General features: G+C 41.0%; 3 protein-coding genes across 3 annotated transcripts in view; 1 reads left to right on the top strand and 2 right to left on the bottom strand.

Annotated features, from left to right (window-relative positions):
• Positions 1–9,344, bottom strand: part of LOC138609839 (SEC14-like protein 2) — a 23,229-nt gene extending 13,885 nt beyond the window's left edge. Inside the window, exons 1-3 of the mRNA XM_069682500.1 lie at positions 9,235–9,344; positions 7,761–8,006; positions 3,897–3,972 (exon numbers count right to left, since the gene is read on the bottom strand). Of these exons, the coding sequence (XP_069538601.1) occupies positions 3,897–3,972; positions 7,761–7,814 (130 nt within the window). The 5' untranslated portion in view covers positions 7,815–8,006; positions 9,235–9,344. The remainder of the gene's footprint in view (positions 1–3,896; positions 3,973–7,760; positions 8,007–9,234) is intronic.
• Positions 9,180–18,363, top strand: rnf215 (ring finger protein 215). Its single transcript, XM_069682501.1, has 10 exons — positions 9,180–9,495; positions 10,150–10,299; positions 10,398–10,469; positions 10,921–11,006; positions 11,769–11,823; positions 11,943–12,047; positions 13,209–13,325; positions 13,624–13,767; positions 13,972–14,074; positions 15,996–18,363. Exons 1-10 carry the CDS (start codon positions 9,226–9,228, stop codon positions 16,016–16,018), a joined length of 1,125 nt encoding a protein of 374 aa, XP_069538602.1. The 5' UTR covers positions 9,180–9,225; the 3' UTR covers positions 16,019–18,363.
• ascc2 (activating signal cointegrator 1 complex subunit 2) lies at positions 17,821–27,829 on the bottom strand. The gene is made up of 19 exons (XM_069682499.1): positions 27,738–27,829; positions 26,236–26,343; positions 25,958–26,116; positions 25,660–25,833; positions 25,346–25,475; positions 24,398–24,465; positions 24,161–24,274; positions 23,910–24,022; positions 23,752–23,826; positions 23,577–23,681; positions 23,400–23,468; positions 23,234–23,308; positions 22,526–22,775; positions 21,544–21,740; positions 21,293–21,412; positions 20,954–21,178; positions 20,753–20,840; positions 20,227–20,318; positions 17,821–18,988 (listed from the first exon to the last, which is right to left on the bottom strand). The coding sequence occupies exons 2-19, from the start codon at positions 26,317–26,319 to the stop codon at positions 18,817–18,819; spliced, it is 2,310 nt and encodes a 769-aa protein (XP_069538600.1). The 5' UTR covers positions 26,320–26,343; positions 27,738–27,829; the 3' UTR covers positions 17,821–18,816.

The raw sequence follows: 27,829 nt of genomic DNA, 5'->3' as shown, positions 1-27,829 counted from the left end.
GTTGTACTCTATATCAGCACACATGGACTGCCTCCAATCAGATTACTTAGTTCAAACTAACTGTTATATAATAAGGTTATCTTAACCTGTGATAAGGGTGCTTGGTACGAAGACAACTCACTTAGATGATTATCTGATTACATTTAATGATACCACCCTCAAACTTATGAAAGTCTTATATACTGTTTCCTTAGAGGGGACATGTGCACTCTGTGACACGGCAGAGGACAACCTGCCAGCCCTACGGTCAAATATTCACAGAAGAGCTTTAAAATAAAATGATAAGATTTAATTAGGTAATTCACTTGTGCAGGTCTTCAGTGGTGTTTAGAAGAGGTGGCTGTTACAAAGGTCTGTTCCACTGATCTCTGGTACAAAATCCACACTACAGTACAACACGGCACAACTGATAATTCCAGTATGAAGTCACAGACTGGTGTCGTTTAACTTGCTCATTTATATCTTAAGTTAAAGCTCCTCTGAGATCAATACGGTGAAGTCCTGGTCATCTAAGGGCAGACTTAGGGAACGTGTTCGGCTCAGTTCTGCTCGGAAAAACAGGAGGGTCATTGACCTCCAGTAAAAGACTTCTATCATATGAGAGGAGCTGAGTCTAACTGGATCAGTCACACTGTGACTCAGATAAGGCAGCTTCCTGTTTAACTCAATGCATTCACTGTAGGTCATAAACTGTAACTGTTCATAGGGTGAATCCGTCTGTGCATGCTCTGATTTGCACCTCAAGTCATGCCAGATGTGTCAGGGTACAAGACAAGATGGCACTGTATAAAATCGCTGTAATAAAATGCATTTTGATTACCTCTAGAACTTTTTTGGTCAGCAGTATTCAAGTAACGTTTTAATTAATTAGTTTTACACAACCATAGTAAGTTCTTCCAAAACTTACAGGCCATTTTAATTCGAAGAATATTGGTAATTAAATGTGTGAAGTCAGGTGTGCACCCCAAGTGAATTTGGGGTTAGGAAAGCACTTGCCGCCTTCCCGGAAACGCGACAACTGAAGCCCCTTTCACACACGTACTCCTGACAATTTCCTGAAGATTTCTTGAAAGTCCGCCCCTGAAATTTCCCCTTTCACACACGTCCCTCACAGCAGGAGATTTGTCCCTGTTGGACTTATTCTATCATGTTCCTTTTTTCATCTGACAAAAAGATCTTCATCCACGATTGATTAACTTACTGAACACTCTCCCCTCATGCTCTGTCTCTCCCGTACCTGCAGCAGCGTCTCCACACATGCTCGTCAGAAAAAGAAAGACACACACAGAGAGACGTCCAGTCCTGTACATGCATCTATTGAGATGCGACGTCTTCTGTGTAATACTGAAATTATCCTGTTTAAAAAGATTATACGTGTCGCTGTGTAGTGTCTCTTTGGCGGGTTTCGACACGCGACGGCTTCCCTATATGCCTCCAGCTATTCTTAAAACTGCACATTCACCTGAAATCAGTTCCTGAAAACTTTCGCTGTGCTGTTTTAAAAGAAATGATATGATGGGATCAAAGCAGAACACAAGTACAGGAAGGCATGGCTTAGATCCATCCAAGGAACTTCATTTTACTGTAAATCAGATGACAAACTCTAACTTTAACTTCATGTTGAATGAGGCCCAATTTAGGCACACATTTTGCATTCTGTTCGCACTCAGAATATTAATGTCTTGTAATGCCCTGGGACCCCAGGACAACTTCTTGCCACACTCTGGAGCTTCCATTCAGGAATTAATATTTGATATACAGTTACAAGATATACTTAGGCCCACTGCAGAGGTGAAGCGGGGTTGTGTGTATTCATGCAAAACATAAAAATCATCATAGAGTCAATAATTAACACTTGCTGAGTGCCTGAGGCTCAATGAACTGGATTGATCTGTCCTTATTCCCACAAGTTGAACAGCAATATTCTAAACTTTTATTTTGAAAGGGAACTGACTTGAACCAGGCCTGTGATTGACTGCCGATCAGATCAGGGTGGGACCCTGCCTCTCGCCCAATGACAGCTGAGATAGACTCCAGCCCCCCATGCGACCCTGAGCAGGATAAGTGGTGTAGCTAATGGATGGATGGAATTACTTGAACCATTCAGAACGTTCATTGGCCAAATAAACCCTTAAAAGTCTGTGTTTGGAGCCATGACGCCGACTTTCTCAGAGGCATTTGACAGCCTCTTTGGTCACAGAAAACAGGCCACCTTCACTGCCGCTCTGGTCTTTTGTTAAGAAACCACCACCGACTTGCAGGGAAGTTAAGCCCAGGAGAGCAACAGGAGGATAGTAACAGAGCGTCTCCTGGCAGAAGGGCTGTTGTCTGTCGTAGTGCCCCTTTAATGCGATTAGCCCTGGATTAGCCTGATATACAGAGTACAGGCCTCTGCAGCAGACCTAATCAGCACAAGGCCTCCTTTAATCAATGCTTCCCATTTGTTTAAGCACCTGAATGCACCACCCAAACCAGGGTTCCTGCAGAGTTCACCTTTGCTATGTACCTTTGCTATGGCTCATACTGGCCAAATCAGTAAGAAAAGGTTATGTTTTATGTACTTCCCAACAATTTATACAAACAATTTCTGTTGAAATTATAAATTAGATGATTAACCAATTAAAAAATATTCATTCATTTAAGTTTATTTTGAAAAATCAACCCATTATAAGGTGTTAAAGTGACAGTGTTAGCTAGCACTTAACTAGCATCTCTCCTCGCTAGCTCCTACCCCACTAGCATCTGTAGTTTTACATTTAAACAGTAAGGAAATGTGTCCCTTTCCATCCTTCCATTATCTATACCACTTATCCTGTTCAGGGCCGCAGGGGGGCTGGAGCCTAACCCAGCTGTCATTGGGCGAGAGGCGGGGTTACACCCTGGAGTGAATGGGCAATTCAGGATTCGAACTAGGAACCTGCTAGCTGTGAGGCGACAGCGCTAACCACTGCACCACAATGATTAATCAGTTCATTTAAAAATGTTGAAAAATCGACCCATTATGAGATGATGAAGATTCCTGGCTTCTGTAGCTAGCATTGTCAGAGTTAGCTAGCGGTTTGTTGTGAAGGGAGAAGCCCTGCCCCCTCCCGAAGCTAGCTCCTACTCCATTAGCGTCAGTATTTTTAAATTTAACCATTATTTCTGCAAAACAACGAGGAGTTGCGTCCTTATTATAAACAAGATTGAAACACAAACTTTACTGATTCATTAAAAAGTGAACAACTTGTCATTTTAAGTTAGCATGTTCATTCTAGCAATGTAGGCTAACTAAACAGGCTACATTTAGCCTATTCAGGTAGCCTGTTCCTTAGTGAAGTAGACTACATATTTAAGGCAATAGTACTTTACTTGATGATATGGATTTCAGGCACATTAATTAACCTTCTAATTAAGGGTTTAGAAAGTTATCTGATTAGTAGCAGTGACAGTGTTTCCTAACAGTTTAAGTCTATAATAAATTACGTCTTTTTTGAAGAGAATGAATTCTTTTCAAGACCTACAGACACCCGGCCTCAACCGAACCGAGGAAAATCAGCATCTGGGAATTAGTGAAATCTTCCTTGTATAGTTCAGCGGCTGCTGAATGATCAGTCACAGAGCAGGCTGATGTTTTTTAACTTGTGGTTTGAGCATCGTGTTCTGGCCTGAAAACCATGTGAGTCTCTTTCTCAACGCTGCAAACTGCTGTTTACGCGTGTTGCGTCATGTCCTATAATGTAATAAACCACTGCAGCTTCTGCTTATTGCAAAAGTTAAACGGGAACAACTGATTCTTTTAGTGTGAATATGAATTATTATATTCAAATAATGACAAATGAACCCTGGAAGAGAGGGCTGATTAGAGAGGTTTGCAGAGAGCGAGAGCTGTGGTCAGGGAGATCAGTGATACTCACCTCTGAGCCAACGTAACAGGAAGTGGTCATGCTGAGCAGGAAGTTGAGGAAGAATGTCTTGTATCCTCTCTCGAAACTGTAGCAAGAAAAAAAGGAGAAGTGATCGATTAGTTTTGACAAATATTGAGTACTTATAAGACATTAATAATAAGACTTATAAGACATTGGAGGACATAATCTCGGCTGTAACTTTATGGCCCTGGAGGTCAAAGACTGTCTGAAACAATCAAACGTTTCTTCTTTTAAAGCTATCTATAGTTTCCCTCTTTTCAAGTAGGTTTCGTTTCCTGATGCTGCTGAGACTTATGACTCAGTGACTCAGTGAACGCTTTAAGTGTTCAACAATGGATCCCTGTAGAGATGTTTTGCATGGGTACAAAAACAGTCAACAAGATGACAAACGTGTGACAGGACATTTAAGGTTTCAACTAGTGTTCATGACCAAATGTATATGGACACTTGAGCATAGATTATGTATTGACCAACAAATATTTAAACTTTAGGAGCTCTAATGTCGGTATTTTTGTGCATGTTTGCTGAAAAAAAATGACTCTTTAATTGCAAAACTATAAGTGTTCATCTTTGTCTTGTGCTTTCAGCTGCTCCACCAGATTTAGGAACCTGGCTGCAGTGTTGTGCACCAGCGTCAGGGTCTCAGTCGACCTTTCAGGTCATCCCAAAGGTGTGTAGCGGGGGCTGAGGTCACGACTCTGTGCAAGTTCTTTGACACTAAACTTAGAAAGGTATTTCTTTATGGCTCTGAGCACTGCGAGCACTGGTATGTTAAAACAGGAGAGCGACAAACACAAAGTTGGAAGCACAGGATTCTCTTAAAAAAATGTGTCATTACAAACATTATTTTTATACTGTATTTACTAACTTGCGATTTTTTATCTTGTGTGCAACACCCAAATTTCCCCTCAAGGGAACAATGAAGTATTATCTTGTCTTGTCTTTGTCTGGACTATAACCTTTTGGCAATATTGTTGAATTCCCCTTTTTAAAACCTGTCGCCGACAGACTTCCCCTTAAGTTCAACTACTTTTAGTACTGTTATGTAACACAGCACACCTAACTATTTACAATATAATGCTAGCACTATGATGTGGAAGTGAACGCAGGCACTATAGAGGACAGGAACATTTTCTAATAACACAGCCTTTAAAAATGTGAATGTAAATGGTGAACATGAAATGAATTTACTTAATAATTAAAAATGCTGTGAATCTCTGTTTTGTAATGTGCCAAGGCCAATAATTTGGTCTGGTGTCAGTTGTAGAAACATACACTGAGATTAGGCTGTGTTTAGATCTCTAACCTCGAGCCTCAAACAGAAAACAGAACTTTATTAATACCCAAGAAAATTCTAGTGCTCGAAAAACACAAAATAAATAAGAGAAATACAAAAACCAACTGTAAGTGAGAATATAAAGTGTACGAGTGAATGCAAAAGAGACAGTATAAATAGAAAAACAATATCAGAATAATTATCTACAAAAGTAAGAAAAAAGATATAGTGGCAATCAAACTGACAGTAATAAAGTAGAAAAAACTTGTATTGCACAAGATTATGAATTTACAGATGCATGAGATATGAGATAGAAGAACGGTAATCTCATTGAGACGCCTGGTCTCATTCTCAAGAGAGACCTGCTCAGACAGCAGCAACAACACTGAGTTACGGACAGACAGGACATTCAGTACAAAGATGCAAAACAAATTAAATAATATCAAATAAAATATATAAAAGACACAAGACAACGAGGAGCGACTCTGGCAGGTTGCCGCCCGGGATGGCGCCAGAAGGGAGACTCAAATTCAGCTTTAATCACTAAAGCCCCTTTGCCACTGGTCAAAAAACCTGCTAACACCGCTAAACACACAGCTTTTTTCCTTAATGGGAAAGGCTACAATCGGCATTCAGACCCAGGTCAAATGACTCTGCAGTAGACCCGGGTAATTATCGCCTCGCCTCCGATCGGCAATGATGGGAACACCACACCCGTGTCGACAAGCTAATCTCCGCTCCCTCTCCGGTGCGATGCTCTGTCGGTAACTTCTGCGACTCCTCGTCATCTCAGCTACAAATTCTGCCCGTCTCCGTCCGAGCAGCGCTCGAACATCGTTCCAAATCTGTCGGCGCCGAGTTTGATAAACAGACTGAATGAGTAATAGATACAATAAAGACCTAACCACCGTAACATCTTCACTGTTTACTAACCCTGTTTCAGGTGCGATTGTGACGTCAGACGGTGACGCAGCAGAAAAGAGACCGACAGGAGTATACTTCACTGGCAATTGGAAAAGAGACAATCTGCATTTATTAGCGGGTCTTCCCGGGTCTGAAAAACCTGCGTCAACGCTCTAATTTTGGTGGGAAAGGGGTATGAAAATGAATAATTGTCTACAATTCACTATTCTTGATGCCACTTTGATTGTTATGAAACTGTAGCATCTTATAAGCATATGATAATATCAGGAACTGTTCAACTATTTACATTATGTAAACTTTATTACTTTTGGCTGGAGTGTTCAGACATGATAAATAAGTTATGACTTGACTATGTTTTCCCCCTGACGTCTCCCTTGGAAATTCCCGTCTGCCTTGGGGTACAAATTTCTAAGAAGAGACCCTTTAACAAATATTTAAAGATTGTAAGTAACAACTCGATTTAGTCATCTGTCAAGCAAACATCTGCTGGTTCCATCTCCTCACATGTCAGGACTTTTCTTTGGTATATATTAAATAAACTGAACATTTGTGGTTTGTTGGTACGACAAGAGGTTTTCAAAACACATCACCCTGAACTGTGGGACAATTATCGCGCACTTTAAAGTATTTTCTGTCAAATGGAATAATAGAGAAAATGTTGAAACCACTTTGATAACCAACCAACCAACTCAGATCTTTTACTTAAGTAGGTTGGCGTTGGCCCTCTCATCCGATCCAAGCACCGGACTTGGGGGGACAGACTCTTCTCCATTGCTGCCCCCTCCCTCTGACTCTCTCCCTCACCCCCTCTCTCAAAACTGCATTCACAACCCACCTATTTAAATCTGCTTTTAATCTGTGATCCATCATTATGTTATTGTTGTAATTGTTTCCTTTTATATACATATATATTTCACTTTAATTTCTGCATTTTGATAGTTTTACATTGTTTTCTGCTTTTGCCTCTGCTATGTTTTGTCACGTAAAATGTATTTGAGAGCCTTTTGAAGCGCTATAAATAAAATGTATTATGATCATTATCATTATTACAGTGATGAATGCTCTGGTACAAGCCCTGTAAAGAAAAGTATTAGCACTAACACAATATTCAAATTACCAAAAAAAGCAAAAATTATGCATAATGGCCTTCTTCAGGATAAAATATATTATAGTATTAAATTCTGATTATTGATACATTGATATGGACTAAAACGTTGCACCCAGTAAAGGTACAACTAATTTAAATGTATTTATATGTATGATATTTCTAGTGGTGGATATCTTGAATTTCAAGCAGGGGATAAATAATTTATTAATGCCAATTTTTTTTTTTTTTATAAAATTGCTGGGAATGGAAATACTCCTGAAAAAAATAGTCCTATTCAAGTACAAGTACCTCAAATTTGTAGTTTAGTTTCACTGGTATACAGGGGTTTTCATAAACCGAAAGAAACTCTTAAAAAATGGCAAATAACTGATGCATTAATAATTACATGACTTATTTCTTATAGCTTATAAACCATATATTTTAGGTGGCTTATCAGAACGCCAGTTTATCGGGGTATTATGTAACACTTAAAGAGAAGGGAAAGAGACCTGACAGCATAATAAAAGGCTTATTAATATTATTTTAAGCTATTTGCAAATCTTACCTGCTCCAGTGCTTCAGCCTGTTTCGGGCTGAGGTCTCCCACTCTCCCGCTCATCTCTGCGACCACGAGATGTTCAGATAACGGAGCAGCTTCAAAGTCGAATTAACGGACGAAGAGAGAAACAGCACCGTCACCGTTCACCGTCACAGGCGGAATTCTGTCTCTAACGCCTCCCCAGGATGCTCATTCACTTCACGGCTGCAGTGTCCTCTTATCCACGCTGCCTGCTGCCTGCAGGTGGAAAAACTGGAAGGAGGAGAAAAAAATGTAAACACGAGAATCGCACCGCCCGATCAGTCCAACCAGCTGACTCGGCCAAAGATAGGAGAACTAACAGGAGGATTACTCGTGACAAGAAGGTGAATCCACAGAAGCCCCGCCCCCTCTCCAAACTAGCTTCTAGGCCACTAGCTTACTGCTTAAATTTTTACATTTAAGCAGTAATATTATAAAGTACAAATATGAAACAGATACTGGTTTATAAAATAAAATAAAATAACATAAAAAACTTTTTTTAGGCATAAAATCAATCAAAAACATCAAACACAATTATAAAACACTGACAGGGACTATTTTTCTGCAGAGTGAGTGCTGCCATTTGTGATACTTTAAATTTAGCTACTAATTTGACGTACTTTTACTTTTAAGTAAGGTTTTATTTAGGAATTTTCTTCTTAAACATTGATCCCTCCAGAATCACTAAACTACTGTCAAGCGCTAAACTGATACTCTGATTTAGCTTAATGACCCACCATTATATACATTTATTTAATATTCATTTTTTTTACTGTTGAGTGACTCATCTCCAATTTCTTCACAATAAATAATCTCTGTGGTACGTCCAAAAATCTTGTACATGCGTAAATAAATAAAGAAGTATTATGCGCATATTTTGATTTAGCTACTTAGCAACTTATTACCATCAACTAGTACTGCGATGCTTTAAGTATAATAATCTCAACAGTTTAGCCACGTTTGATAAATACAAGGCGATATAATGTTATCTCACTGCGCAAGTGTCAACAGAAGTGAAACACCGGTCTAAAAGAAGCACTCCAGCTGTGCAAAGCGTCTGCGTCATTGCTAAAGCGACGGAGGAAGAGCGGGATGTCACAATCTCAGTTTGTAACATTCTTCTTTGGTTGTATAAACTCAACGGTCGAATAACTGTAACTGCAGGTTAACGGAAGAACAGCACATTTTACGCCAATGTTGATTTTTTAAAAACTTAATTTGGTACATAATTGCTACTACTAAATTGCATACTAAAATAATTAATGTCTATGGTTGCAACTGCGGTCAAGCACTGATTCTCTGGACAAGATAATCATCCTAATGCTTCTTCCGGCCAAACCGGAAGTTGTCCTTTGCTTGTTTACATTCTTTGATGGGTCTAGCTTAACTGGCGAACAAAAACGCTTGCAGCTTTTCCATAATGACCGGTTACAGTTGATTACTTTTATGTATGTATTACAGTTCTCAGCAGTATTTTCTCTCTGTTGTTCTTCGGGTCATGGCTTCATCTCGCTGCTGGTGCTGTCTTTGGGTAACGTTCCCGCTCCTCCTGCTGCTGTGTTCGGGGCTGCTCGTCGTAGCGGAGCAGGTAGCTGTGGTGGAGGTTTTCATGGAGCAGCGGCCCGGTGTCAGCGCTCTGCTCCAGGGGGAGGTGGTGGAGTCCAGCGGGGGCAGCAGCAGCTCCGAGGACCAAGAGGAGCTGGAGGGAGAGCTGGTCCTGGTGAGTCGGTCAGGGGGCGTAACGGAAGCTAATGAAAGATGAAAATTGTACAGTCGTGGTATTGGACCGTTAATGACATGAAAAACGTAGAAAAAGATGAGTGTAACTAGGACACATGAGACCACGAGCAAACAACTGGGCTGCAGCTAACGAGTATTATCACGAACAATTATTTTGTCATTAAGGATTTATTGTTTTGTCTCCAAATTGCAAAACGCTTCCATAAATGTCATCAGAGCATAAACATATAAACTCTGTTCCTTACCATTACCTATCAGTTAACCCAAGATACATATAATACATATACATTGTAAAGATTTTAGAGACAAAGACACAGATAAAACACAATGACACATTGGCAAACCATGATTTGCAGTAGAAAGAAGAAGGAATGTGATATATATAAATATGTATAAAACACAGATATTTTTTTTACTAGATCTATATTTTGGGTTACACAAATAGTAGTAGAGTGCTTATTAACATTTTCAGTTTTGTACTAAATTACGGTGGATGAAATAGTTTATAAGTATACCTATTGCATCCCTTAACAGCCACCTGAGGAGGGCAGCTTCATTTTGAAAAGAAGCCATTTCTGTCAATATTAGATTCCCCCCCTGTAGTCCAATCATGCAGCCTGTTCTCTGTCCTCAGGTTCAGGATGAGGAGACGCAGGGGAGCGGAGGAAAAGGAGAGGACGACACCAAAGAGCAGCCGTGGATCGGGCTGGTGCCTGTGGAGATGGACGACAGCAAAGCCTCCACGGGAAACCAGGAGTCCTTTGCTGATGGGATGGTGAATAAAGTGAGATGTTAAAATGACTCTAAATTTGAAATGTATCATGTATTTACTGGTTTGGACCTATATGGCTAACTAAACATGTGTCCTCCTTTGTGTTAAAGATGAAGCGAGCTTTGGTCCTCGGGGCATCTGCACTGATCATTCTGGCTCTCAACCAAAACACTGTCAGTGAGGTAAACCTGCGCAGAGTTCATCTGTGGCTGTGTTTCCCATCATAATGTTCTGTTGCTCTGTCAGTTACTACATGCTTTGGAGTCTCTTGTCTGTGTCACTAATGTACCTTGGATGTTTCATATCAAAGCAAGCAGAACTTGAAGTGATAATCTCGAAGATTTTTATTTAAATAAATGTCTGCTAAGTCACTATCGCCGAATGAGGTAACACAATGGTGATTGAGCCTGTGGCCCACCGTGGACGTCTGGATATGACAGAAGCGTACCCCCGCAATTAACATTTATCGCCATAAGGTGCCGCTAGAGAGAACGAAACAGAGATCTTTGAGATTATAACTTTAAGCACTTAATTTATTTAAAAAAAATAATAATTTTTATTGATTTTGGCTTAAATAAGACATTTTGTTCGTGTGACATTTATCATCTTTAAACCTGCCTCTCTCTGTCAAAGATGGATCTGTCTCAGGTGCTGTCCAAGCCCATCATTGTCATACAGACGTCCGAAAATGTCACCAAGCTGATCGGAGCTCTGCTCAGGTACACAATACCTTATTAGTTTTTACTGCTTTCATGCGTTTACAAGCGCGTTCCTCCTGATCACTGATAAAAAGCAACAAAATACAGTTTGCATAGTGAATGAGATAGGTAAATATCACATCACATGCTTCCCCAGCTATAGGATGTTGATGGAAACCATATTTACTAACATAACTACTTAAATTACTGTTAATTGTATCTAAATGTTAAGTAACCAGCTTTATTCATGTTTACTTTTGTCTGATCTGATATTTCCTGCTTTATTTTGTTAAATGAAAGCTTCATGTTTTGTTTTGTGTCTTGTTTTGGCCCCGCTATCGAACATTGTCGAACAATAAACAACCATAACTCAAAGTTTAGAACCAAAGTCATATCATCATATAGAGTAATAATCACCTGGTTAAACACATCCTTCTTATTAATTAATCCATAATTGTAATGGCTGCTGTCAGTATACACCCCTGTTTATGTTTCATGTGTTTATTGATTCTGCATGTTGGTAAAGGTCACAGACCGGACAGGATGTTTGAAGGCGGGGGGGGAAAGGTCAACAGCAAAAAAGATTCCCTGAATTCACACAGTCGATTAAATCATCAAAAACAAAATAATCTCTAAGATCCTGAAATTCTTATATTATTTAATATCACATTACATTTACATTACCCATAACTGTCACCTCAATCTGGTTAAAATGGGTGTAAAGGATCTTTATTTGCAGTAAACAACAGCTCTCTCTCTCTCTCTCTCTCTCTCTCTCTTCAGGGGTCTTCAAGCGACAGCAAAAATCACATACAAGACGGTCCTACAGGACAACCTGGTGAGCCCCTCAGTCTTTGGCTGACAGTGTGTTTCTGAGTTGTTAGCACCCTCCAGTGGTGAGTGAACAGATGACAGGCTGAGCTGACAGTGAGCGCATGCTGCTGTGTGTTCGGGCAGGGAGCCACGCTCACGCTGTGGTCCAGCTGCGGGCGATCGAGAGGAGGGCGCTACGGGGAGTGGCAGGGGGTCATCTGCACGGGAGAGACCAACTCTCAGGTCCAGGTGGGAGAGCAGAACAAACACATGAACATACGTGTTAACAGGTGTTCTTACTCCAGTACTTTATATGTGAAAGAAGTCGTATAAAGCACTTTCAGAGGGAGCTGTAGAAATCTGTTATTGCCTCAAGTTAGCAACTTTAGTCTAGGGCTGCAACCAATTCGATTTATTTGCTAATTGTTTTCATGTTTAATTGTTTAGTCTCTGATATGTCAAAAAAAAAGGCTCATTAAAACAGTCCAAAACCCCATAACACTTCATTTTGTCTGTAAATTACAAAGGAAAGCAGCAAATATTCACATTTAAGAAGCTGTGACCGACTAATCTATGAAAGTTTTGGTTGGAAAATGTAACAAACGTTTAATTAAGTTGCCAATAATTAATTTTTTAATCGACAAATGATCGCAGCTTGACTTGAGTTAAAGAGTTTGAACATTTAAAAATCTGAAGGAGAGCTCACCAGAGAGCTCTGTAGCCCCTCTGTGTCGACACAGCTCGTGAGGGGAAAGGGGAGTGACATAAAAACCAGTTGTTTTTGGTTTTAGCTTCTTTAACTTATTAACAAAGATGTAAAATTGACTGACAGTAACAAAAAAGGTGAGGAGTTAAGGAGTTAAAACACTGTCTTTCTAAAAGGGGAACAAATAACTGGAAATGAAATGTAACTAACAGAACTAACCAAACCAAACAACAAATAAAACAGCAGATAAACTACCAAGATATCTATCCCGGTCCGGACACAACAATTTACAATTCTACATCCAGGCTAAGAGGCAGAGCAGCGAGCTGGTCTCAGTCAAAGCTCCTTCCATGACGAGCTGCACAGGTCACACACACACACACACACAAACACAGACACACACACAGGGATGTGTGGCTGCGGCCGTAACAGCCTCCTTATGTCAGTTATTCTCAAACTAACTCAGATAAAACCATTCAAAAACATTACTATAACTCCTTTTACACGGCTGTTCATTTTATTGTCCTATAAAATAAGGTGTTAGAAAATCTCAGTAGTAAAAGTAGCACCTGAAGCTCTTTTTGAGTTTTCTTACTGATTGATAGACGGATTGATATTTAAATGAACCATCATGATAAATAATGAATGTTTCTCTTCTGTGTGTGTGTGTGTGTGTGTGTGTGTGTGTGTGTGTGTGTGTGTAGAAGTATCTGCAGCAGCTGTGGGACACGGTCCTGCTGGTGGCTCTGATCCTCAGCACAGGAGTCATCGTTCAGGCTCGCTGGCAGTACCAGGACCAGGAGCTCAACGACGACTTACAGGTACACTGTATGACGTCATCACTGCTGACGTCATCACAGGTTCACTTCAATATAATATAATATAACAATATAATAATAAATCTCTGTATAAAACGTTTCCTAAATGTCATTGTACATTGTCTCATGACATTAAAGGATTTCTATTTTATTCTATTCTAATAAAAAAAAAAAGAGCAGCAATAATTGATGATTATAATTCAATAATAAATGATTGTGAAATCTGTAATGAATATGCAAAATAAACTTGTCCTGTGAGTAACAAGCAAAGTCATTCCAGTCACATCTGTGTTCCCTTCAGCTCCTTCGCAAACAGGACGTCCTGAAGAGAATGTCGTCCCTGAAGACCAAAACGTATCGTCGGCCCAAACCGTGGTGTGACCCGACCCAGCAGGCAGAGACGGACAACTGTGCCGTCTGTCTGGAGCCGTTCAACAACAACCAGGTCAGCCATCACTAATGCAGTCCCTGATTTTAGCTGTGTCGTTTCCCTGGTGGAATTAAGGCAGGTAAGTGGAGCAGTATATTTAGGCACTGGTTTGGTGTTCCTCTGCCTCAAAGTTACTGAAGTATACAGACTACGTGCAAGACAGGTGACCCTACAGCGCCGAGATAAACCGTGTATCTTGTGTTTTTATCTTCTCATCAGTGTCTGCGGGTGCTGCCGTGTCTGCATGAGTACCACAGAGAGTGCGTGGACCCCTGGCTGCTGCTGCAACACACCTGTCCTCTGTGCAAACGCAGCATCCTCAGTGAGTTCACGTCACAGCATCATGCAGTTAACACTACACTAAACTGATGATGCAGGACTTTAAACTGATATACCGTATTGGTCTGAATATAAGACAGGTTTTTTCCCTTGAAATACATCTGAAAAAGTGGGGTTGTTATATATATTGAGGGTCTAGACTTTTAAATGCCAATATACATTCACAACAGTAGACGGCGCCACTTATCTGTAAAGCGAGTGTTCCCCTCACGACTGAGGCCAGCCGTCACTCACAACTACAGAGCCAGGGGGATAAAGATGGAGAGACACAGTGATCGATCGTCCGGAACTGAATGGATTAAAAGTCGGACAAATTAACCAACAACTGAGGCGGAGTTATGATGCTAATTTTAAGCTAATGGTTTTCAATGCAGCAGAGTCGTTAAACAACTGTCAAGCAGCCAAGAAATACGGTGTCACAGAGCGTAATGTCCGAGGATCGGGAGCCGAAAAAGACAGTCATAAAAATGCTAACAGTCTTAGCTAACAGATGCTAACAGAGAAAATGTACCGTGGTCCTCAAAGCGGCCGCTTCCAAGAGACTCACAGGGGAGTGTGTGTGTGTGTGTGTGTGTGTGTGTGTGTGTGTGTGTGTGTGTGTGTGTGTGTGTTACTGAACAACAGAACGAAGGCCCGTTACCAGAGCTGTCATCCAGCTGTTTCAGGACTGCCCTGTACATAGATCTCACTTCATGGTTAATGATGATTATTTAAATTTTGAAAGACATTTTGTTTAATTTAAATGTGACAATTTAATCTTAAAGATATTAAAATATTGAAACATTATGTTATTTAAAAGGTAAAATAAAGTTTTTCTTTATAAAAACATATTTGGTTTTCTTATCTTTTCTTGGCCGTCTTATATACGGACCAATACAGTAAATAGCAGTCTCTCTAATTCCAAGTTTTCACTGGACATGACTGAAGGGTGGTCAGAATTATGCTCCTTTTTCACCCACTTATTGTACACTAAGAGTACATCTGTACATCACTGCTACCAAGTGAGACATTAACACTATGCATGTATATGTAGATGAGTTTAATAATTCTCTTTTAAAAGTTATAAATCATCAATTCACTCCTTTGTACGTTTGTGCTAAATAAGCTCAAACCTCATGACTTATATTTCTTTCTTTTTTTTAACGGGTAAAAGTCTTGTAGTCATTTCTTGCTCCCCTATTTATGTCATCATCATATTTAATCAATATTTCCACAGAATTTCAGATACTGAGCAGTTTAAATCCAAAGCTATTTAGTTAGTTTTTTTAATCTAAGAAGACTCAGAGACGAGCAATTTTTACTATAAGTTAGAACAAGGCAATAATATCTCGATAATCTCGAAGATTTTCATGTAAATAAATGTATGTTAAGTTTCTATCTATCACTGAATGAGGTAACACAATGGTGACTGAGCCTATGGCCCACTGATCAAAGCCTTTGCATTTGCAGTATATCGTATTATTACGGACTGGGTGTCTGTTGGTGACGCGTTTTCCATCGCCCGGCAGTGGTTGGTCTGCCAGAGAGGGTAGGCGGAGCTAAGCAGCTGCACATCCAGTTTCTGTTAGCATTGAGAGTAAACAGTAATCTACTATGGCTGACGGACAAAGAAAAGATGGATGACTACAGATACAACTTCAACAAGAAGTGAAAATTCGATTAAGTCAGTCAGAAAATCAAGAGTTAGAACCATGACAAAGGGATTCAGCCGTAGACGCTCAAGAGCACAAAAATTGAAATCTCCGAGATTATATCTTTAACGAAAAAGAACAATAAACCATTAACTCTTTCTCTCCTCATTTCCTGTTATCCTCGATACTAACAACTCTCCAAAAAATGATAAACCCATCATCTATTTGTTTCAGCTCTGATTTAATCGTCTTTCTCTTCTCCGCCCTCTCTAGGCAGCGTCTGCAAAGACAGTTAACGGCCGCCTCCGCCTCAGCAGCAGCTCTGGGAACCACCTCTCGTCTCTTCCTCGCTGACACTCCAGTAGCCTTTTTTTAAAACTGACCTCACGCCTCCTCCTTCCAGGGGTGAACTCTGGGAGCAAATATGAACTCCTCAAGCAGCCGGTGGGCCGTCTGGACTGTGGAGCCGGTCTCACAGACATACAGTGGTAGTATGAACACAACACTATGAAGCTCTGCACCGGTACTGTTGTGTTTGAACAGTACTTCTTCCTGGGATCATGTTACTGTACAATTGTTGACGTATGTGTTTGTTTGGGTGATTGACAACAGTGAAGATGTGACTCATGAGGGTGTTTGTGCTCTGAGGTTGCACAGACAGCAGGGCAACATGTTTGGCTTTAAACGCTGATAACTCTGAGCCAGTTTTCGCAAGTCAAGTTGTTTCTGCATGAACATTTAAAGCTTCATGGTTTTAAACACGGCAGACTGATTGATGTTCACTTTAGGTCCAAATGATGTCACTAATAACGGAGTCCAGCTCGTACTTTGCTATTAAATGTTAGTTGTGCAGGTTCAGTCGTCGTCGTGCAGAAGTAACTGTGCTGCTGTCGGAAGCAGATGGTGAAAAAGTGTTTGCACTTGTCCTTAATATGCCTTATGACTAAACAGCCGAGTGAGAGGAACCCAAACCACAAACACACTTCTTGAATTATACTTTAAAACTTGAATCGTCGTCAGTCACAGTAGCTAATGTAGTTTAAACATTTATTTATGCAGATGTTAATCATGTAGGTCGCTACGTATTCTGTAGTCTGTGGCCAAAGCTCAGCTTGATTTTCACCCGTCTTTGAACAGTTTTATCTTCTTTTTAAAGTCTGTGAAGAAGTCAGAAACAGATGTGATGTTTCTGAAAGTGCACACACACAGACCAGCTCTCTCATCCATCTTACCTCTTACTCCTCTGACGTAAGGCTGCACAGGTAATCCACCTTATTCTGGTATAGTGAGAATTTTGTTATGAAAAGCTTCTGCCCAGTGTTGGAGCTTCTTTTCCAATTAAAGGAATAGTTCAACATTTAGGGCAATAATACGCTTGCTCACTTTCTTGTTCAGAATTGGATGAGATGTTTGACACCACACGTGTCTATACAGTAAACATTAAGCTACAGCTAGGAGCTAATTATGCTAGCTAAGCATAAGGACTGAATGCAGGAGGAACAGGAAGCCCTGCTCTCTCAAAAAGTACAAAGCTCACTAATTAACATGTGATTTCTCCTTTGTGTACCTGGTAAAAAAAAAAGTGTAAAAATGTGCAAGTGAAAAAATTTAAAATGGGATTTTATGGGGGCGTATTTGCTGGACACAATCACGATCAGGAAAACATAATCTGTTCATCTGTCCTTCTCCTGATCAAACAAAGACAGAGAAAACAATAAAAGTGAGCTTTGAAGGTACTGCTGTTTACTCCCGCTTTTAGTCTTTATGCTAAGCTAAGCTAATCAGCTGCTAACTGTAACTTCAAACTTAATATACCAACATGAGAGTGGTGTCAATATTGTTACCTAACACAGCAAGAAAGCAAATTTATTATATTATATATTATATTTATCATACTCAAACCTTGCGTTGATACATTTAAGCTCTACCGTACAGTTTGAATTGAATTTTCTTTTTGTCATCTCAACATTCAGGAAAATAATTCTGATCATAATTCTGTGCAGCCGTACTCTGAAGTATCTCAGACACACGCTAAAGAAAGCTATGTGTTAATGAAAACTCGATCTCCAAGGATGTCAAAACATATTATTGTATTTATTTGATGTTTTTTTTTGCAATGTCAACTCCAAAAAGCGATTACAAGTGCTTTTCTCTTGTTACAAAATGCTCTGATAGATCTGTTCTCTTCATAGAAAATAGTGTGTGCATGGCGTCATGTAGGAGGGAGGCTCCCCGCCGCTCGGCCCCTCCTCTACAGCACGTGCTTCCAAACACAGACACAACAGCATCATCAATATGAGATGGTCATAGAGGTGACTCCTCCTTCTTAGACTTGTTTTGTTTTATGAAGGCGAGGCAACAGTGATGTGAACTGTGGATGACATCACATGCATGCACTTGAACGTTACACGCAGGCAGCCTTCACACGAGCTACTCGTACAGGATGAGAGTTACACACGCGCTGACGTCTCGAGTTGATCACCAGGTCAGTAATTGTTCTTCCAGCTACAGAAGGAACCGCAGTCTCTCTACAAACGCTGGATGTCGCTTCCTTTTATTCCTATGTTGTCTATTTGATGATGATGATGTCAAAGAAACTTCATTGGATCACTCTGGATCTTGATTATAAACTGATTTGTTACTTGGCAAAAATAAACCTCTTATTCTTTGTCCTCAGTCTCTGAATCTCACTCAGGACTTTGTTTTTTTTAAATCTGCTATAAAAGAAAATCACCTGAGCCAATGAGCTGAGCGTCCTGTCGGCTCAGACGCTAAAAGAAGATGTTCGAGTCTCAAACTTTTCAACAAGCTGCTGGCAACGACTGATCACAAATGGCCAAAATAAGTCGATAAACTAATGCAACTTTTCACCACCAACTGAAACCTCCTGTGGCTTTTCCCTGGAGGAAAGACAGTGACCTCGGAGCTAAAGTGTGATCACGGGGACACATCGCTGGCACCATATTCACAACATTTAACCCAGAACAGCAGCTAAGCCCCTAGTTTTTCCTTCCCTTCACTGACTCGCACCTTCCTGCCGCCCTTCCCTTCTACCATCAGTCTGTTTGGTTCGAGCAGCCGTCCGTCACGCAGGTCAGGAGGGGATCATGCCTTTGTTCCTCTTGCGGTCGGCCATGTTGCGGCGGTTGTGGTTCGATGTGCGGCTCTTGTTGGCCTCCTTCTTGCGGCGGTCCAGGAATGTCTCCGTGGTCTGTCCTTGACCTTTGGGTTGACCCACCACGTTGCTGGGACGCTCCGGTCGGAATCTGGAAGAGAAGGAGGAAGAGAAATCAAAAGACTGATTGTGCCAAGCAGCATTGTAGTTGAGTCACCAAACCTTGAGTCCGAGTCACGAAAGAAGAATCTGAGTCTAGTCCGAGGCCTCAAGGTTTAATTATGATCAAACTAAGCTGAGATCTAACTTTCTATCATCTGTGAGTCCATGTTTGTACTCAGGTCTTAGAGGGTGTGATGTCGTTAAAACACGGAGCCAAATGATCAATAAATTATTATAAATGATGCTGAGCAGCCTTCAGGTGATTTCTTTATGGTCTCTTAAACTCTTAAAAGATTAGAGAGGCTGTTTACAGCAGTTATAGTCGTTTCCATGGTTACAGTAATGTCACTGCAGCAAATATCGTGGGACATTTAAGCAGGAAAACTAAAGACTGATTTAAACTGACAGAGGAAACTTCAGAGAGAACTGAATACACAGGCTGTCAAGATGGCCGACATGACAGCTCTCTAAAAGTGAAGCCAAACCCTCTCTATCGCCCCCTGCTGACTGGCTGCAGTATAGGTCATAAGCCCCGCCTCCTCCATGTTAACAGATGGGACATGAGTCAAACTATAAAATCAAAATACACATCAAATACATTTTTCTCCAACATGGTTTCTGTCATTATAGTTAGTTCTTATCATGCTGATTTATGTCCAAGTGTTCATTTTTCTGACAAGTTTACTTTTAATTAGTTATTTGATGCTATAAAAAGGGGGTGTGGCCTCATGATTGACAGCTCTGTTGACAAATGGGGCTCCTGCAGCGTTCTGTTCCCGAGTAGCAGAGTAGAGGAGGAACGGCGAGAGGAGACGTAACTAACACTAACACTACAGTCAGTGAACTTTCCATCAGCGTGAATATCTGCTTCAGACCGACACAAGAAGCTGCTCTGCTGTCAAACACGCCAGCATGAGCGATCTCTGCTGTTTTATCGATAAATTAAATGTCTGTTTTGATAAGTGGAAGTGGCGTCAGCACCGAGGCTCCACCAGCCGATCTCTACTGCACAGACTTTGGATACAAATGTGGACGATGGCAGCGCCCGCTCTGGGGGGATTTTGGTTTCACTTTTGTACAATGAGAGTCGATGGAGACGTGTCGTCCATCTTCATAGACAGTCATTGATTCAGATAAAGAAGAACTGTTTTAGTGAAGGAAAAAAGGGGAAACTTCTGGGATGGGAACCCCGGCTTTTAGACTTTGCACAGTGGACGTTGACGTTACCCTCTCCGCTGCTGCATGGTGGCTCTTCTAGCTTCAGCCCTCTCCCTCAGCAGAGCCGGGTCCTGCACAAACTGGTCCCTGTTTACATTGTTCTGAAATAAAAGGATTCACATGTAAACACACGGCAGAAAGGAGCAATAGAAGGCCAATAACATAACCTGTACATGTAGGAAAACAAAGCTACCTAACGTATGGAAAACAAATGATTTTACTCTTAAAATAAACCTTAATTTGTTTAATCTTATGTAACGTAGAAATATGGCAAAAAAAGTGGTGTACTTGTAATTTATTTCTCCTGATAACGTTAAGACAAGCGATCAGCCAACAAAGCTGGAAATTAAATCTCAAAGTTTTTATAATTTCTAATCATTATTGACTGAATTGCCTGTTAATATTTATTGTTATATCCCTCCAAATAGTTGATAATTTAAAGTTAAACCTTTTCTCTGAGCTTTAAATTGGTCAAAAACAAAGATTTAACATTTGCATTAATATTTGATCTGCTGTTACGACATAAATGAAGTACCGGTATAGCCTCTTCCTCCTCTTCGTCTTCACCCTCCTCCTCCTCTTGTTTGTTTCCTTTCCTCAGTACCTGTGGGACAGTGAAGGGTCTGCAGGAAACACAAATGCACGGTGAAAGTTAATGAATGCATTTTCCAAATTCAGAATGCATCCTGTTCAAATTTAACGCAGCAAACACCAGAAACAAAACGCCTTGATTTACCTCCTGTTCAGTAAACTGTCTCCGTCCAGGTCGTTGGCTCCCACTTGGTTCATGTCGTAGGTGTCGTCGTACTCGTCGTCGTAGTCGTCCAGGCCGTACGTGGCTGCACTCTCACCCGGTTCGATGACGACCTCGTCCACGACCGTCTCGTAGGCCTGGTAACGAGATTTCTGCTCCGCTATGTGCTGCTTGTCGTTCAGCATGTCTCGAGCGCTCTCACCTTTCCTGCAGGCGCAAGAAACAAGACACCGTTACACCTGACCGGCAAAAAGAGGAAGTAACATCCGGACATCCTTCACGGCTTTGATTTATATTGTTTATTCGCCTGTGTGCTCTCACCTCCTGCCCTTCCAGATGCGAGACATGTCCACCTGGTCCCTGCGGAAAATGTCAAACTCGTCATCATCAAACACGTTGGATCTGACGCCCAGAACGTCTGGAAGCTCCTCCTTCACCGGCCTGAAAGACAGAAGAGTAAAGAGGGTCATACACTACATTAAAAGACATTCCTTTTCATTCACCCCTCACTATTCCCAGACAAAATAAACTACGTCATCCTATGTAAAGTCCACCTCAGTGTGAGGTGTTACCTGGGCATGGCTCGGTCCAGTTTGTCCAGGTTGGGGGCCAGGCGGTCCTCCAGGATGTTGTTGATGACCAGCTCAGTGTTGTAGTTGTACTCCTGCAGGCAGGCCAGCAGGAAGCCTTCCCCCAAATCAGGCAGCAGGTCCCTGATGCACGACAGCAGAGACTCCAGCTCGGCCGCGCTCACGGGACACACCGCACCCTGACGACACACAAACACAGAGAGTAACAACGTGAGGCAGGTCAAAGTGTCGTCTCTCTATCTGCTCTTCCTTCGGTCTCTCTCTGCTGTGTTTTCACTTTGTCCTGTTGGTTTAGATTCATACTGACTGCACCCTGACATTGCTTTGCCTACCATCGTTGGCTGGGTTTCTGTTGCTGTGTTGCCTTCTGAGTATCCTGCTTTTGCTTTCATTTACTTGTTTGATGCTGTCCTTTTTATCTATAGTAATTTACATACTACTACAACATGGACAGGAACTGCAACTACTTTGATAATAAAAGAAGTCTTTTTTAAGCATCAAACCTTTTCTGGTTTCAGCAGATTTAATGCTCTTTCTCATCAAACATGATGGTGAAATAAGTATTTTAGGTCTTTGGGGCTGTATGTCAGACATGATGGTTCTGATGAGAATCTTATGCTGTCCATAATGTAATAATGTTTTGTTTCTTCTGATGTTTAAAGAGTAAAAGAGATGTTAAAACACTTTAGACCTGAATTAAGGTGCAAAATATATATCTATATATATTTGTATGTATTCAAATGTCTGTAGAAAATGTATAGACACACATGTATATACTGTTGGTTTGTGTATTTTGGTAAAAACAAAATAATTATTAGGAGCATTTTTTGTTTTAAATAGACAAAAACAATTGCAAGTTGCAGGCAGCCTTACATTTTACCTTTGCATAATAAAAATTATCTCTGAAAATTAAATAAAAATAAACTAAATATTAAACTAATTAAACAAATAAACTCATACTTACATTGTTTCCTTTACTGGGAACGTCCAACATGGCCTCTGCTCCCAGCGGACTCTCTCGTCCTCTTTCTTGTGCTCCGCCCTCCTGAGGTCTAAATGAGGAAGCAGCAGCAGCAGCAGCAGCAGCACCGCCCGCTGCTCCCTGATGGGCTGCCGTCACTTTGTGCTGATTCTGACTCTGTGGTTTCCGTCTCCCCACACTGTCCCAGGCGCTCTCCACCCCCTGCAGCAGGTAGGACGTCCGGGTCTCATCACTGAGGGAGGCAGGCAGTTAGGGAAAAGAAACAACTTGGGAGCGCTGGTTCAGCTCAGTTAATAGAGGAGGCCACATACAGAGGCCACCGTGTTATCCCCCACTCTCTCCTCCCTACATGTCCTGTCTCTCTTACTCTCTTAAAAAAGTATAATTTGTTACTGCCATGCATAACATATTGTAATGATACTGTTTTGCTTTCTAACTAGCTCAATTAACAATCTAAGACATAAGATTGTTGTTGCTATTGGAGTTAATATTGAGATTTAAAGCTGCAGTTGGTTTTTACATTTGGAAATGCATGACGCACTTTATTGTCCTTTGTCCTGATTTGCTCTGCTTGCTTTAACACTCATCAAACAGGTGTGATTACCTTCAGGGGGAACACTGTATGCAGAGAATTATTGGCCATAAACATCTGTTCATAAAGACTCGTAGCTGTGACGCTGATAAGGATACATGACGGGGAGGGCCTGCTGCAGGAGGCTGATGTCGTCTGCGATGGGGAACTGCTCGTCATAGTCTGACAAGAACCTGAAAGACACAACAAGGACACAAAACGGACGTTCAGACACTTTGTTTTGTACTTAAAGAGAAAAAAGAACTCCTCTCACCAGTAACTCACCTTTTCTCAGGTAAAAAAGAAGTGAAATGTTGTAGGAGCTCTTCTGCATACGACAGCATGTTTTCTCCCCTACAAGGCAACAAACATCAGCATGAATAAATTAAAATGTGTTATTATTAGTCTATTATTATATGTTATTATTCTGCTAAGATGCATGGTGAGAGTTTGAGGTCTCACCCCTCCAGGATGGGCTGCAGGCAGGTGTGATGCAGCAGCAGGTGAGTCATCTCCACCATCTTACGGCAGGAGTGAGACACCCTCTTCCACAGGTCCTCCTGAAGACTGAAGGAGGGTTTGGGAAGTTATTCACCATTACTCTTTTATTAACGGAGCAAATGCAGCAGAAACTCACCTTTTATCATCAAAGTTTCTCTTCCTCACCGCCTTCTCGAGGTCAGGCACAGCGGTCTCGTAAAAAGAGGTCAGTCTGCGAGGAGAGAAAACAACATGATCATGAAAAGCTTTTATGATGTGTTGCTGCGATACTGCCGGGTTAGTCCATGTCCCTACCTGCTGAGGAAGCCGTGGGAGTGGAAGCTGGTGCAGGCGGCAGGGAAGATGTCCAGGAAGGCATGGATGGTGGTGGTCGAGTCACACAGGTACAGAATAAGATCTGCAAGTTCCTAAGACAGAAGAAAAACACGTAGTATTATCATTGGGAGCTGTTGAACTTAGTGACAGGAAAACTTATTGTCAAGAAGCCTATCAGTAAAATTAGTATGGCACGGAGTGACGGATGGAGATGTTTGTGTCTGTCTCACCTGCTGGCTCATGGTCATGGCAGTGGGCTGTTTGTGTGCGTTCAGCTTCATCGGCTCCATGGCGGTGGCTCCTTCACACTGGATGCCACATTTATTCAAGATGGTGTCAAAAACCTGAAGGTAGAGGAGAGGAAAATGAGTTACAACTTAGTCTAAATAGGAGATTATCTTTACAATATTTACATTTCTAAACAGTGTAAAACTTTGCATGTAAACATGCAGCAGATTAAATCTGACCTGTAACACAGTGGGCACCGTCTCATCCAGGTCGCTGTAGTACGAAGGCTGCTGGGTAAAGATGTTCTCTAAAAAAGACGACATAATTTCAGTAAACAAAGAGTGACCAACACAGGCTCTTGACTGCATACTAGCTGCTGCAAGGCTGGACTCGGTCCAGCAGGTCAACTCACATCACACCCATCTTGTCTTTTAATTCAATTCAGGATTCAGTTTAAGGTCCTTCTTTTAATTTATAATGCCCTGCATGATCAGGCACCTGTGTACACCTCTGACCAGCACCTGTAGATCCCTCAGGTGTACGTGCCGTCCCTCACGGCCGACTGAAAACAAAAGGTGATCCTGCCTTTGAATTTGTGGCTCTTCCTATGCACATACGCTCTGCAGTTTCTACGGACTGTGCTTTTGTTCTTATTGTTATTGTGAAGCACTTTGTGACCTTGCTCTGTGAAAGGTGCTATTCAAATTAAACTTTACTTACTTACTTTACTAGTGTAAAGTAGTATAATAGAATTTCTTTAAAAAACATATGGTGACAGGCAGTGTTGTGACCAAGTCATCTTTGCTCAAGTCCCAAGTAAGCCAAGTAAGTTATGTCAAGTCACGTCAAGTCGAGTCCTTAGTTAAGGCAAGTCAAGTCCCGAGTCAAGTCCATTTTTTTCCACCCAAGATCCAGCCCTCTTCCCTGTAGTATCCGGTCTTTATAAAGAGAAAAGACAAGGTGTTAGCAGCTCGTCTAATAATGATATTATTGGCCAATTTATATAACTTGTTCAAAAGGAATGACAGTGAATTGTATCTGTGTTATCTTGGCACAGATGCATCCATGATGATAGTCTGCTCTGAGACCGTATTAAGTAGTAACGAGTACGACTGATGAGGCTTCTGTTTGGGGGCTTTGATGTTGCCTGTTGCCATAGTGCCATAGTATTTTAGAGTTAAGATCACCTATCATCTTATGCAGCAGCTGGCTGTTGCCCTTTCCAAAGAGCACACACAGATCCAGAATTTTGGGAATGTCAAACAGGAAGTTCTCATAGATAATTTCTCCAAACACAGCCGGGGTGATGAAGTTCTCCTGTGAAAGAGGAGCACAAGACACACAAGGCGACAGTTTAAACAGTTTGCCAGGGCTTTGTATTTGGGAGGGCGTTCACGACAATCATATTAGCTTACTCATCAAACTATAACTAGTTTTCTAGTAATTAGTCGATCATTATTCCCTTTCTAGAGTTTGTAGTGTATTTAGCTTCTGCTCCCACCTTGGACTCTTTATGTGTGGCCATCCTGAGGAAGGTCAGGAAGACGGCTCTGTGGATTGAGCGCTGCATCTCGGCCACCGCCGGGGAGGAGGGCAGGCTGGCGAGGTCGAGGCCACGAGGAGCTTGATGAAGGTACGAGTCTAAGCACCTCTGCAGAGACTCATCAAACACCACCTGGTGGAGGAGACAAACCAAAGCAGAGGAGGGAGGAGGACATTTGCATCAAAGAAATATATTTTTCCAGCTGCTTTAGTACTTTGTGGCTCAGAGAGATGTTTAGTTGTCAGCAGTCCCTCACCTGACACCAGAACTTGTCATGGGGCAGTGCGAGCAGCCACTCCAGGTCCTCTGTGATAAATTTGGCATGTTCCAGAAACTCCTCCACCTCAGCGGGAGAGCCGTCCTCAGGCGGGGACTTGTAAGGCACAAAACAGCGCTCCTCCTTCCTGGCCGGGTGCTGGCGTGGAAAAGAGAACAAAGGGTTTACGTCTAATAAAACAGTCTTTGTGAGAGACTAGTCAGATTATTCCACAGACTGTTGTTTGTATTTATGTAAAATGAGGTGATAAAACTCACCAGTGCAGGCAGTGTTTGCTCTCTTCCCAGCAGGCCGGGCTCGGTCACCTGCTGCTCGTCCAGTGGCACTCGAGCACAGGCCATGACTTCTCCCTCTCTGTTTTTTTTCTATCAAATCAAAGAAACTTAGACTTCAGTTTTTTCTTTATAATAGTTAATTCAAAGTTTCTGCTGCTGTTTAAAGATACATAATATTATACAGTATATTTACAGTTTATATTTGCTGAAGTATTGTACCTATTGAATCACACACTGGAGAAGAGACACGTTTTGTTTAATTGCTTTTGATGTAAATGTTATGATGTTATATCCTGTGAGATGATGATGAGAAGTATCAAAGTATTCTTAAATTCTTACTTGGTAGTTTGTCTAAGTATTAACCCTAAAAAACAGACACTGCAATCTGATTTTTTCAATAACTAGTTTCTCAATTAAATTGTCCTGGAGTTCGCTGTAGGTCCAGAATATATATAAAAAATACATATGATGTCACATTCCCTAATCTAATAAAGTTTGACATCTAATTTGTAATAACTTCAATGCCCTATATTGTCACTTACTACTTTATAATCTTCTTTCTTACACAGAAATACTTAAATTTAACAGACTTAACAAATAAAGACGAATTCTAAGCAGAAAAGTCCAGTTATATCTGAATCTAGAAGAAATGTTCTTAAATCACAAACAGGACATCAAGAATATGAACTAATTGTGTGTAGTTCTGGAGCAATGCAACAAAACAAGAAGACATGAACAAAAAGACCATGTATTATTTTTGTGTTTTTCAAACACAGTGGTAGTATTAAACAAGTGTCCTTTTGAGATGTGTTCACTTTTGTATAGCTAAATGATGCTAGACATTTGAGTGGATTTAATTCAGACATCTGAAACATGAAAACAAGGAATTTATGACTTCAAACGGTGCCACATTAGTATTTTGTACATTAGCTGCCATTCAACATACAAGTGTCTGAATGTGTAATGCTTTACGTTGCCATTTTTTGTCTTTGTCAAGCACTTTAAATGTCTGCGTTTGACATTTGCTATACAAATAAAGCTGCCTTGCCTTGCCCTGTCTTGTCTAAACTGCTAGCTAACGATAGCCGACAACAGAAATATATAGCTTATAACACTTCAGCTACAAGCAGCCATTCTAGTTAGTTAGCCATGTTAACTTTAACTATTTAAATCAATGTTAAGTGCCGATGAAAAGTAACTTAATCAGGTAACCTGTTACAGTTGTCAGCTATCACATCTCTTTAATCCCGTGCTTATGAATCATTTAGCTAGCTAACTACTGACTGAGAAACAACGTAGTCTGGTTATAGAACTCGCTAGCTAACCGCTATTTAACAAGTTAAATCGAAGTGACAGCACGTCAATGAATGGAGAGAGAGGCTAACGTTCATGTAACGTGGCTAACCGGCCGTTGGCTTTATAACCATCGTTTCATGACTCGTGTGTATTTATTCTAACCATAATACGTTTAAAAATCTGCTCACCTCTTGATGTGACTGTCTGTGACTATTTCAAGCCATCTCATCACAGTCGTCACGGCTCTCTACAGTTTCAGTTTCCCAACGTTTTCTAATCA

This window comes from Semicossyphus pulcher, unplaced genomic scaffold, assembly GCF_022749685.1.
Source record: "Semicossyphus pulcher isolate SPU_LCO1_2020_fin unplaced genomic scaffold, fSemPul1.0.p SCAF_6, whole genome shotgun sequence".
Taxonomy (NCBI): Eukaryota; Metazoa; Chordata; class Actinopteri; order Labriformes; family Labridae; genus Semicossyphus; species Semicossyphus pulcher.
Note: the sequence above shows the minus strand (reverse complement) of the source record. Positions and strands in the feature narration are given on the sequence as shown.